At 46.9% G+C, this 13,386-nt stretch overlaps 1 protein-coding gene across 1 annotated transcript in view; it reads left to right on the plus strand.

Annotated features, from left to right (window-relative positions):
* Nucleotides 1-8,163: 8,163 nt before the first annotated feature.
* LOC141473643 (carboxyl-terminal PDZ ligand of neuronal nitric oxide synthase protein-like) overlaps nucleotides 8,164-13,386 on the plus strand; it is a 33,961-nt gene continuing 28,738 nt past the window's right edge. The window contains exons 1-2 of the mRNA XM_074161220.1: nucleotides 8,164-8,268; nucleotides 11,896-11,967. Coding sequence (XP_074017321.1) covers nucleotides 8,164-8,268; nucleotides 11,896-11,967 — 177 coding nt within the window. The remainder of the gene's footprint in view (nucleotides 8,269-11,895; nucleotides 11,968-13,386) is intronic.

Consider the following 13,386-nt stretch of genomic DNA (forward strand, 5'->3'; position numbering starts at 1 on the left):
GGACAGCAGAGGAAATAATTTAAATGGGAACAAAATTTAAAGTGCAGCAAAAAGTTGTGACTTCCATTTAGCTGCAGGTTAAAATAAAAAGGTCATATCAAGACCAAGCTCCTGACTGTGGAACTCCTCAGACCAGGAGGAGATGTGAATGTGCATCTTTCACCCTGCTAGAACAGGTTTTAGGAACATCTGGATTAATATCTCATTGTCACCTCACATGCTGCCTGATATTTCATAGAAACCAAGACATGAGACTGTGCCAGAAACTGTGATTCTGTGACCCTTTTCCACAAGTCAACAGTAGTTTATAAAGAAGAAAGTTCAATCACCATTGTATTTCAACAGTAATTTTTGTATTTCAACAGCAAACTAGAGCTTCACCTGCACTCCTAATGCTACCCATATTTTTTCAGTGCATCACCTATCTTCTGCCATTTACCCTTGAAGGCAACAAAGGAACTAATTAATTAATTAATTAAATAGTGTTGTGTCTTACCATGTGAAGTGATGAGGAAGGCTGAGGTCACATAGCTTGCTCTTGGCTGCTCCCAGGTTGCTATTAAATGATGTGCGTTATTTTTTTACCGCTGTGACACTTCTTAATTAAAAAACTCGTGAGCATTTCCCTGTGCCAGTAGGAGCTCGGAGGGGGCTGCAGCTTTGGCAGGGCTGATCCGTCCAGGGGGTCTTTTCTGTGTCCATCATTGAAGGGCACTGTCTTGGTTGTCTTGCCGACCACCACCAGATGTTAGTGTCTGCCAACTGGAGTGGGATTTAAAATGGGGACCTGGCTCTGACTGTCTCTTATTTTATTGCCAGGCCCCCGGAATAGCATTTTTTTAATATTAGAGATTTATCCTCACCAATGTCAGCAATACTGAAGGAAAGCCAGGGAAACAGTTAAGATGGGCCAAGGCATTAAGAGGCTTCAGAGCATGGGAAATACCAAACAAAATGATTGCAAAGGAGGAATGTTTTTATATCTAATTATTATATATCCATATTTCTTACAGGCTAATAACGTACTAGTTGTTTTTCTACCAAAGAAGCTGTAATACATCAGATACCTGGTTTGCACCGTATTGTACGGATAAAACCTTCATTTCATGTGGAGATAAATAGCGATGGTCTGTAGTGTGCAGCGTGAAGTCAGACTGTATGTGGTATTCAGGTACCACAAGGTAGGGGAGTAAAGTATAGGTTGAGTAGTAATAAGGTAGCAAGGTAATGCAGAAGGAGGGTGTATCCCACTGAATGCTGCAAGCTGGATCTAGCAGCAGGAGAGAAAAAATATGAAACTTCATATCATCTCTCCCCAGTGAGAAGCGAGGAAATTTAAAGTTACTGTGCGCTCTTAAAAACAAGTTTATTTCCTGAGATCCTTGCTCAGAGGGAGTTGTTGATAAGAACAAATTGTTACTGTCTTGTGACAACAAGTGAACAAGAATGTGTATTGTGTCTAGGAGAACTGTACATCTGTTAGACTGTGCTAGGAAAAATATCAATGACTTTTTTTTTCTGAATCATCTTCTGGTGTCACGGTGGCGATGGTATCTGTAGGCAGGACAGAACAAAGCGTGCTCCCCTGCACAGGGGGGAATTTGGCAGAGTATGGGTATACGTGTACAGTTATCGGCACAGTGTCTCATACCTTCAAGAGATTCTTCAATTCCAACCTCACAGTATTTTGGACTTGGAAGAGCCTTGATCTGACTCGTAATGTCTGTGTACTTTATTAGTTAAATTCAGGATACCGAATATAACAGAGGTGCTAGTCTAATTTTATGGGAATGGGGAAGGCCACTGTTTGACTGTACAGTATTTTACTCATCTCTTAGGCCCCTAACAACTTCACTCCCATTTACTCTAAATCATAACTTACTGGGTCATTACACCATGACGTTTAACCTGATGTCTGTGTGTGCAGATACACACCTTCCCGTGATGTGCCCAGGTAACCGTCAGATCCAAGGGGAAGTCTCATAACAAAGCAATTTTACAGATGCAGACACTGAGGGGTGACATACTGGGGAATCACTCCAGAGATGGGCCTGTTTCCCTGAACTGTGTTAGCAGGTGCTCTGCATGGATTTGCAGGAATATTCTCACTGAAAACCTATTTCTAAGAATTACACTTTCCCAGACAGCAAACTGAACAGTCTGAGTTTCACACATGATAATGTGCTGACGCAGGCGGCTCATACTGAAGGTGAACTGTGCTGCCAACTCGTGGCATACACAAACCATGAGTCAGACATGCAAACACATCAAGCTTATGAGTTTAGTAAGTAATATTTTTCTTAAATTTAAATTTTCTTAAATTTGACTACTTCTAGTAAGCTTTTTGGTTGCTGAGTCTGGATCCAAATTTCTAGCTTTTATCTAGCTTCATAAGGACAATAAATGTATTCTCTTCTATACTTTTCTTTTTAAAAAGATAGCCAAGACAGGGAAAACATCAAGTAGCATGTAATTTGCAAAAAGAACATACAATCTTTCTAAAATATCATATAAAACAGGCCTCCTGCCAGTGGCAAAATCATAATTATTTGCAGAAATACTTTAATGTACTATTTCAAAAAAGAACACATCCCTCAAGCTATTATTTAAAAAAAAAAAAAAAATAGTTACTCATTAAGAACTATCCATCCGTGTCTGAAGTTAATAGTTCCTTTTGCAATGATGGGGAATATCCTCTGTCAGTTCTATTTTTCCAAATCAGTAAGAGAGCAATGCTTTATAAAATGAAAAGTCAGAAGAAAGTATAACTAGTAAACAGATTCCACTTGGAAAATGTCGGCAGTGGTGTTATCCCTCAGACTGGGTTTAGATCTGTATACATCAACCTCTGCTCCCAGTGCTTACATTACACCGCTGAAGATTTGTGGCTGACCTACATCTGCAAACAAAACATTTGCTGCATACTTGGGGTGGGGGGATTTGCATGATAGAAGATGATGAAAATATGCATAATTGTGGCTGACATTTTTCCTTCCCGAGTCCTGCTGCACAGGACTTTGGAGCTGGCCATGCATGAAAGCGGCTTGCAATTCTAATGGGCAGATTGCCGGGCCGGGCTGCTAAGCTGAACCTTCAAGACATTAAGCTTCTTGAGCAACCCACATCTGGTATAATGATCTAACCAAGCAGACCCTGCACTTGCAGGGGACACGTATGACACTGAGGGAGCTGAAACAATAACAGTTCCACATGTCACGTCTGAGTTCATGTCATGTGGCAACTCCAGAGACTCGCTGAAAGATTTTGCCTGTGAGTTTTCTCTGTTTTCTTCAAATCCCCAGAACAACAGAGGGTAACACCAGACAATTTCAGTCAGCAGTACCTAATTTATCCATTCTTGCCTCCGTATTTCATCACACGGCAGCATTTATAGGACATGGTTGGTGCCCCCAGGCTTACTTGGTTAAACAAAGATTTGAGTTTATCACCTAGTGATCATGAGTGATAGAGAGTTATCTGATGGAAAGCAAACAAGAGGAACTGCAGGTCAAAACACATTTCTGAACTGCTTCATCCATCTTTATTTTGATAATTTACCTATGCAGAAAAGTTCAGGTTTGGCACTAGTTGGGGTTTCTGATTTGTTCCCGTTTTTTCTGTTAATCTGAAGCTCAAGATCAATTCATTTAAATGAAGGCTGGGCAGTTACATAGTGGGGAATATAAATCTTTACCTACCTCTGCTTCCAGATCTTTGTTTTTTCACTAGGGGAGAGCACAGCTTCCTAGAACACCAGAGGAAAAAGCACACACATAACCCTCTGACCAAACCGGTAGCTTTGCGTGACAACATTTCACGGCTGTTTCATGCTGTTCCCCTTCAGCCTGTGTCTTAACTTTTGATCGCTGACTGTCTTTAAGATATCAAGAAAAGCCAACAGATTTTGCTGTGTAGTAACACTGCTTAATTTTGCTTCCTTGAGTAAAGAAAGGAATTGTAAGAGAAGTAGAATGTGTCTAAAATTTTGGAAATCCAACTGCAATACACAATTTTTCACCTCCGCTAGCAGAGCATGTTATTCCCATAATATTCTGTCCTCCCCTATCCCCACGTCAGCTCATCCTGCTACAGTTAAATAATAATAAATAAATAACTATTATATGTAACTGAGATAAAATCCAAAGTCACTGAAATTAGTGGAAGGTTTTACTGCTCTGATGCACACCCCGGATGATTCACCTGTGTGCATCTCTGTGGCCTATAAAGCCATCAGTAAGTCCGTGAGGTCCCTTTGGTCTTAATGGATGAAACTTTACAGCAGTAACTGCTGTTTCCAAGTAACTATGAATTGGGAATTCTGCCACTTTATTTAATATATACAGACAAATGCTGCTTTCAAGCAAATGCACATCTCCTGAAGAACGGCAAGTGAATTCAGCTGCTAGATCTCAAAGGGATGTCCACTGGCACACTGCACATCTGCTAGCAGGAGAGTACACAGGAGACCTTGCTCTAAAAACTGCACCAGCACAAACAAGTATTAATAATGCTGATAAAGTTGCATGACAAAACCAGATCTGCTAAGATAGTAAACATGCACAGATCTCCCAGATCTTACTGGTACGATATTGAAGTGATTTCCTGTAACAGAGGTTCTGTCTGCCGTTGCTGGATGTCTGTCTGGGTGTTCCTGCTGTGTCACATCTTATTTATCATTTAACATCTTTTCAGCTCTGCTGTGCAGAAATACGTGCTTACAATGGTTTGTAGAAGGGAGGAAAATTCCTTGGCATCAAGACCAGGTGTCACTGGAAAGTGTGCAGTGCCTCTGCAACTCCTGTGCCCGAGCTGTGAAGGTGGGCTTGGAAGGAACCTGACAGGATCAGGTGGGAGCCACAGCGACCTTCCCTGTACACCAACGGACAAAGCGATTAAAGAACACCCTGCATATAATACCCACTACTCTATTTACACCACATTTGAGGTCTCTTCAAAAAACAAAGCTATACAAGAAGCAGGATTTCCACACAGAGTAAATGTCAACTCAGAAATGTGCATCCACGTGAGAGAAAGAGAAGGAAAGAAATGTTGGTAGCCTGTGCCTGGAAAAGAAAGCTGATCTAAACCTGTTCTCTGCAAAACCACTTGAAGCTACGAGCCAAGAAACTGTCTTTGGTGCTTCACTCCTACTGTGTTCAGAGAAATGGGACTTTCTGTGTGTGCTTTGCACATCAAAGGAATAACCAGCTCAGTACCTCCATCTGATGCAAACACCCACTATGAAGTTTGGCGAACTGTTCACATCAAGAAGGGGTAATGCTAGTAGGGGTTTGTTTATACTAAATCCGTGATGATGTCCTGTGTGTTTAATTCTACATATTTGCCCGGTTTTATTATCCAGAAGAAAAGGGCATACAGCTTTCTTACTTGCAGTGGAGTCAAAGAATTTTCTTTGCCGAACAAACTAGAAAGGTAACAGCTTTTTAAGTTTAGTAACCTTCAAACTGAATTCTCAAACACGAATCCAAACCATTAACCTTAGAAGAGCTAAGCCCCACAAAAAGTTCACAGAAGTTAATGAACATAGAATATTAAACACCTCCATTCAATTGTGATCTAACACAGTCTGGCACTGTAAGCTTTATTAAATCACAGTTGCCTTATTTTTCCCAGGAGATTTTTCTATCCCTTTACCCAAAGGATTTTATAATCTGTGGGATACTGGAGAGCACCAGGACAGAAATAAAAAGACCACTATTGTTATTTCATCCCATTCTTTCTATCAGATTAAAAAAAATGTAACTATCCCAAGCGAAGTCCATATACTCCCACTTGTATAGGAATGTTCTTGTGGTGATGGGAGGGTAACGAGGAGGAACTTTCAGCAGCTCAGCACCACGACAGGTTCATGCACGCCTCAGTTAAAATGCAGCATTGCAGAATCAATGTAGAGACTCACCAGTAGCGGCTGTGTTAGGGTTTTTTTTCCCCGTACTAGTTGAGCTTTGCTGGCATTAGTATCAAAGGAAGCACAAGCAGAGGCTGACTGGGTGGCATCTCCTCCTCTGCAGGCTTAGGAGAACCAAAGGACTGAATCTTGCTCAATCAGTCCAAGGACATTTGCACACAAAATCTAGGTTATTCATCCGGGTCAACAGATACTTTTGAAATCAAGATTTGTACAAGGTAAAAAAAGTGCCATGAAATATTCTAAGTACACACTAAAGAACAGCATAAAGACCACACAAAAAATCACCAACAAAGAAGAAAACTGATGAATGTGCAGGTGAGATATGTATCTAGAGTAGCATGTTGGGCAGAAACCAATTAACACATTTACATACCTGAAACAAAACCTATTTTGAGTTATGCCATATAAAAGAGGGATTTGCATAAACATGTGAATATTTAAATAGGAAGGTAATGCAACGTTATAACTTGGAAGAAAAAAAAAGCAGCCTGTCTGGAAACAGAAGAACAACTCAAAGCCAGGAGGCTGACCACAGAGCCCACCCCAGCACCAGTGCCAGAACGAGCTGCTAATACCACAAAATACTTGAACATGTAGGGTCACAGGCAATGAACCAATATTAATTCTTTGGGCTTTTTCTCCCTCTCTTAATTATAAAGTTTCTGGATTTTTGGCTCTTGCCTATTTCCCACTGACTTAGGAGTCCTCAGAGATGCCAAGAACCTGGGGATGATTACACTCCCGAGATGGAGACAGGGAGTTGTGTACTGTCCGCCCATGGCCAGCATTTTCTCTCTTGCTAATGTGAAAACCACATAAAAAGTGGTGTCCAACAATGTTCACGCATCCTGCTGGGGAGTTATTTGTATGACAAAAAGTCATAAGTGATCACTCAAAAATTAATTCTGGGGAACCAGAATGTATTGAGTCAGTCAGTGGGCACCACTGTGCCACAGGCTTCTGACAGGGGGCACGTGCTAATTACTAACAGAGCTGCAAGTCCCGCTAACGTTGGACATATATAATGGTGTTAGCTTCCCAGTCTCCTGTGGGAGCTGCAGTGAGGTCCTAGGTCATAGAATCATAGAATAGTTGAGGCTGGAAGGGACCTTTGAAGCCCATCTAGTCCAACCCCCCTGCCACGAGCAGGGACATCTCCACTAGACCAGGTTGCTCAAAGCCCCTGTCCAACCAGGTCTTGAGTGTTTCCAGGGATGGAGCATCTCCCACCTCTGGGGAACCTGGGCCAGTGTTTCACCACCCTCAGCCTAAATATCTTTCTTATATCTAATCTTCCCTCTTTTAATTTAAAGCCATTACCCCTTGTCCTATCATTCTGTACACCATCGTTATAGATTTTTCTAACGCGGGAAATGGAGCAAGTGCTGCTGACAGGACACAGTGTGACTGACACTGTCCAAAAAAGCAAACAGTTTGATTTAAGATGAGACGCCATCCATAAGCCCTGCCATCAGGAGCACCCCGCTGCCGCTCCCAGCCAAGGCAACACCTACTCGGGACTCTTCCTCGCGAACGCTTACAGCTGAGAACTGTATTTTGGTATTTTTGTGCCCTCGGAGCTGATGTATTAAAAAAGGCACCATCGGGCCAGGACAGCCCCAGACAGGTGGGATGACAAAACCTCCATAAGCCAAACTTCAACACGGTGCTTCAGGTGTTTCTCGTCCAGCCTACAGAGAAGACTTCACAAGGCGGAACCTCCCTTCCAGAATCCCGGAGCTCTGCTCCTTCCAGGGGGCCCAGCCCGGCTCTCACCGCCCACCCGGGCCAACGCCGAGACCGGCACCACCCGAACGAAGGCACCGCAAGGCCCGGGGCGCCGGCAGCCGGTGCAGCGGAGCTAACGCCGGTCGGTTGGGGAGCCCGGGGCGCTGCGGCGGCCGGCCACGGCCCCGCGAAGGCGGTGCCTTCCCCCGGCGCGGCCGGGGAGCGCGGCGGGGCCGGCCGAGGCGGGGCGGCCGCGGGCAGGGCGGGCTCCCGCCGCATCACATGAGGCAACTTGGGGCCAATGGCGCCGCGGCGGGGGCCGGGGCCCCGCTCGCACCGGCGGACGCTCATTCAAAACGCGGCCGGGCTCGGGCACCGGCAGCCCCGTCCCGCTGCCCCCCGCGCCGCGCCGCCCGCCCCGGGGGCTCGGCGGGGCCGGGAGCTGCCGGCGGGGATGCCCGGCGGGGCCGCGGCCTGAGGCGGCCGCCCGCCCGCCCGCCGCCATGCCGGTGAAGAACCGGTACAACCTGGTGGACGATGGCTGCGACTCCCGCGTCCCGCTGCACAACGAGGAGGCCTTCCAGCACGGCATCCACTTCCAGGCCAAGGTGAGCCCCGGCCGCGCAGCCCCGGCCCCGGCGGGGTCCCCTGTCAGAGCCCCCTCGCCCCTTCCAGGCTCCGGGGGGTTCGGCCGCGGCTCCCCCCGCGGCCCCTTCGCCCTCGCCTGTTGCAGACCGTCCTCTGTGTCCCCCCGGCTGGGGGTCCGGCGCCGGCTGGTGACCAGCGGCGGGGCATGTGCTGGCCACCGGCCCGATGGCACCGCGGGCTGGAGGCCGGGGCTCCCCGTGGCCCCTCCAGCCCGGCCCGTGGCACGTCTCTGCTGGGCTCTCGGAGCGCCCCTGCGTGTCAGAGAGGAGGACGTCTAAAGAAAACGCCAACAAATTATAAAAGCCTTACGTTCAATTATCACAATCAAACAGGTCCTTGCTCTTTTCCTAGTATTTTCTCAGCTCTTTAATCCTTAGAAGCCACCTTGTGTGGTTCGTTTGAGAACTGATCTGGGAAGACCCCTCTGGACAACACCGGGGCCGGGTGGACGTGCATGTCCCTGCTGGACCCGGTGCCTGTCCTGTCCCCCACCGGCCAGGACCCCGACCCCGCTGCGGTGAGGTGACAGTTCTCTATTTCCCTGGAAACCAGCAGACTGTTAACGTGCTGCTTAAAACCCCATCGGTGCCTCCTTCCGTCTGACCTGCTCCCTGCAGGAGCAGCTCCCGGGTATCAGAAAGAAATACTGATATTGTCCCGAATTTTTGTATCGAGCATGGAGAACGGTCTGGCAACGCAGCATCGCTCCGAGAAAGTGACGTTCCCGTTGGAATTGGCTTTCTGTAGACAGCGCAGGGAACAGGTTTATAATTCAGCTGACAAGAAGAACTGCATTTTGCTGGAGCAACTGTAGGGTTCCCATCCCCTCTTTGCAGGTGGCCTAACACAGATTAGAAATGGAATTCACGCCTGCTGTCTCCTGAGCTGGAAAGAAGGGGCAGATATATTCAAATAAAGCTTTGAAATGTGCATTTTGGTTTTCTTGCTAAAAGAGCTGTAAGATTTAAGCAGGATATAGGATGGATCTGAATAGACAGTTAATCATGTACTTTAAAAATCTCCCTCTCCCGTTGGGGAGAAAAACAATTAATCTTTGATTTCTTTTTTTAAATTAACATTTGCTATGCCGCAGACTGTGCTGAGGAGAAGAAAAATTCTTATTTTAATTTCTTTTTTTAAAAAGATGTGAAGCAACTGTACCTTTAACTGAGTGAAATGGGCTTCTTCAGATTGACAGCTCCAGGCACCCAGAGCTATTCAGGGAGTGGATAACACGCTGCTAAGATGTGTGGATCTGAGATGGGGTTTGCATTACCTTAGTAACATGCTCGCTCAGTTCTGCTCTAAAGTCTGTCTCTTCCAATTAGGACGCTCATTGTGGGCACATCAGTCGGCCGCGACTCTGACAATGACAAGGCTGGAGCTGGCTGCCAGGTGTCTCGCGCCAGGCAATCTTTACTGACCACGTTCAGTCTCTAATCTTCGCATTCCAAACTGTCTTGCTTGCCCTATAATCTTCAGGGACAAACTTCAGGAGGTTGGTACTGGGAGCCGCTCCTGGAAAGGCGGCTGTTTGTGTGCAGCTTCGCCAGCCAGCAGGGCTCTGCGTGGGAGCGCGGGTACCCAAACTCTGCAGCAAGGCCAAAGCAGGGAGTTTGGGAGCATCTCTCCTGGCTCAGCGGCCACCAGCCCTCCTCTTGCCCCCACCTATTAATTTATCTTTGGTAGCATGGCCTGCTCCCCGCTGCAGCTCTGTCGTTTGCAGACAAAAGGCTAGCCAGCTGCACTGAATTAATCTGGATTACCTGTGACTGCGCTGACAGCCACCGCGGAGCAGGGAAGGAGGTGCCTGCAGACCACAGAGACCCCAGATCTGGAATGATACGGATGTGCCCTCGCCACCAGGGCAGAGGGAGATCCTGGCTCCGTCGCTCCCTTCCCTGCTGCCCTCGAGCTCTCACGGTCTGAGCAGTTTCACTTGTGGTTTACCAAAGGCTATAGCTGAACTTAACCGCTCTTAAAAATGCCATTTTGTAAAGGCATTTACAGAAACATCAGAAAAGCCAGATGACCTTTCAGATTGCTTGCGGTGTTTATTTCGAGGCAGGCAAAAGAGCAGGAAGCACTGAGCCAGGAGAGCTCATCTCTGAAAGCCCTATTAAATAGAAGTTTTTCAATATAAAACCCATTGCAAGCTGCAAGCATTACAGTAGAGAAATAAAACCAGATCTAAGTCAGTACCACTGATAGCTATGGGGCTGCTCTTGGGGAAGTATTTTGTCTCTGTTCACGTGTATATTATCACCCTGAATGTTTGCAGGGGCTTTAGCTGCCCCTTCTCCTCCTCCCCTCTCTGCAGGGGAACAACTTCCAAAAAAAACCCCACAACTTGAAACCACACGCTCAAAAAACAGACTCAATTCACGAACCAAATGCTTGAGAGGGGAACTAAGCTTTGTAAATTCTCTGTCTCCCGCTAACCTGTGTGTGATGGCCGTGCTGAGAGGGGCTGTGTGACAGGGAGGGACCCGACAGACCCTGCTGGGAACCAGCCAGGGCTGAGCCCAGTACCTTCCCCTTCTGCTGGAGCCGCAGCACCGCACCCAGCACCAGCCCACGCTGGCGTTTCTCACCGTGCCACTCACCCTCTCACTCACATGGCATTTTTCTTGCCCTCACCAACATGCCCTTGACTCGCAAGTCTTTCCTCAGAGCTGTGAGCCACACTGCTTTACAACACTAATGGCCTTTTGCTCCACACGCGAGGTGACTGTCCAGGATGGTTTCCTCATTCCCGAGGCTGAGCTGGCAGCTTTGTGCCACCCCCTGTGTGGCAGTGGTGCGGGCAGCACTCCTGTGCCACGTGTGCTGTCACCGGCACCAGTGTGCTGCAGCAGCAGGTGACAACCACAGCCTGATTTGGCACATGAGCGATACAACCCAGCGTAACCTGCCTGTAGGTCTTCCCTAACAACCCGCGCAGCATCAGCAGCATCCCGACCTCGCACAGGAGAGAACAGGCAACCAGCAGACACCCAGGGCTAAGGGCAGCCGCTGTCACGCTGGTGCCAGCCCAGCCAGGGACTGCAGCTCCTGTAAGGACAGCTAAAACCGGCTGGGGGAGGACACGGGTTTGAGTGGGTTTGCCAGGATTCTCCAGCCAAGCAGGGACAACGGCGTCCAGAAGGAGGATGGTCCAAACTGAACAATTAGGGCAGAATCATGAACCTTTTCCAGGAAAGCTAGTTGCTGCACGTCCTGGCAGCTTTCCAACTCTTAACGTGCTTTTAGCTATGAGTCTTTTAAAAGCAGGTGTAGTGAGGAAAGACAAAGGATGGATGGTCCCATTTTTAGACCCACGGGATCAGGACTTGATTAGCAGCAGACACTGCGGGTAAAGGCTCATCCAGAATCTGAATGAGGTCAGAAACACATACCTGATGTTAGAAATCCACGAACTTCTCCCTGACTTTAGTAATATTATCCACAACAGATATTCCTATTATGTCCTGGGTCAAGAGAATCTAACCAAGCAGGGACTAAATTAATGAAAGCTGCTGTTTGAAGCAGCCTACACCATTAACTTGTGCATTACTTTACAGCCATCTCACTGTTCTGTCTTTCAGTACATCGGTAGCTTGGACGTACCCAGGCCCAACAGCCGCGTGGAGATTGTGGCAGCCATGAGAAGGATTCGGGTAAGTTCAAAAGAGCTGAACTCCCTCCTGGGAATAAAAGGTTGTATTCACTGGAGTGACTTGGTTGCAGTGCGCTGCTCTGCATTTTCCCCCCATCCTTCCCATCTGGAGCTCAAATCTCAGCACAATCAGGATTGTAACAAGCTTCTCCAGAAATTCCCAAGGCATATTAGAATAGACCCATCCCCTGCTCTTCGCAAAGGGATCAGTAAGCAAAACCCAAACGTAAAACCCTAGTCTCTGCTGAGCAGGTATGGGGATTCTCCTTGAACCCAGGAGACTTAGCCTATTTGGGTTTGCGTGTGTGAAAAATGAGATGTACACAATCTGCTCCACAAAAGCACTTGAATTCATTGGCAGTTGCAAATATATTATGTTATTATATATTGAAATATCAGTGGCCTGGCAGATGTTATGGTTGTAAATCCCATCTGACTTTGTGGATTCTGCTGCTCGTGGAAAAATTTGCTGCTTTCCCCCATCCTCCAGTAGAGTTCCTGTTTCTCATCAGCAAGTCTGTGCTCTTCCTTCTCAAGCCCTTTATTCTTCAGAGCAGCCTGTGAATGGCCACCAGATTTAGCTGAGATTAACAGGGTGGCTCGCTTACATCTGCTTCGTCTGTAACCCGTTCAAGTGTATCTACCCCAAAAGACAGTGCAGCTGTTGTGCCTGGCTGAAGTTTTGCAGGGGTCTTAATTCTGAGGCTGTTCATATGTCTCACATCAGCTGAAGCAGGTTTGAGAATCTTCCATTTAAAGCTTTGAAGGGATTATCCTATTTCTCCCCTCCTCCCCCCACAGTGTTTAACCATCTAATTTTCATTTAGAATAGCGCTTTTTAAACTTAGCCTGTAACTGGCTGGGGAGCTGATGTATTCATCTCCAGCCAAGCTTAGAAATGACATTCCCCTGCCTTTGCCTGCTCAGACTATTAGCACGGCTCTCGCTCAGAACACGGTGCAACAGCAGTCTAAATTGCCTGGTTATTTATGGAACAGGTGAACATCTACAGGAAGCAAAGGCAATAGGTGAGGACTACGGGGGCACTTTGGATGCGGGCATAACTATTGGTAATTTTTGATCTGAATCAATATCGGATTTGACACTGCACTTCTGCTGATCTTTGAAAAAGAAAGAAAAAACGGATAGTACTTTAATAACTTTCTAGAAAGTGTGGCATTGTTTTCACACCTGCTATTGCCAGGGTGGTATCTAGCTCAGAGTCCCAGTGGTGCAATAACATGCTTGGGTGCTACCTGAGGCATATAAGAAACCCCTCTTCATTCATGGATGCCATCAGTTAATCTTATCACACAATATTTTTAAAGTAGGCATCCTGTATTCTCTACTGGGGTTTTAAGCTTGGAAGCCCTTTCCAAAAAGGGAGGGCTTCCCTTTTCATGTGCGTATTGTACAGCAG

Source organism: Numenius arquata, chromosome 19 (assembly GCF_964106895.1).
Source record: "Numenius arquata chromosome 19, bNumArq3.hap1.1, whole genome shotgun sequence".
NCBI lineage: Eukaryota > Metazoa > Chordata > Aves > Charadriiformes > Scolopacidae > Numenius > Numenius arquata.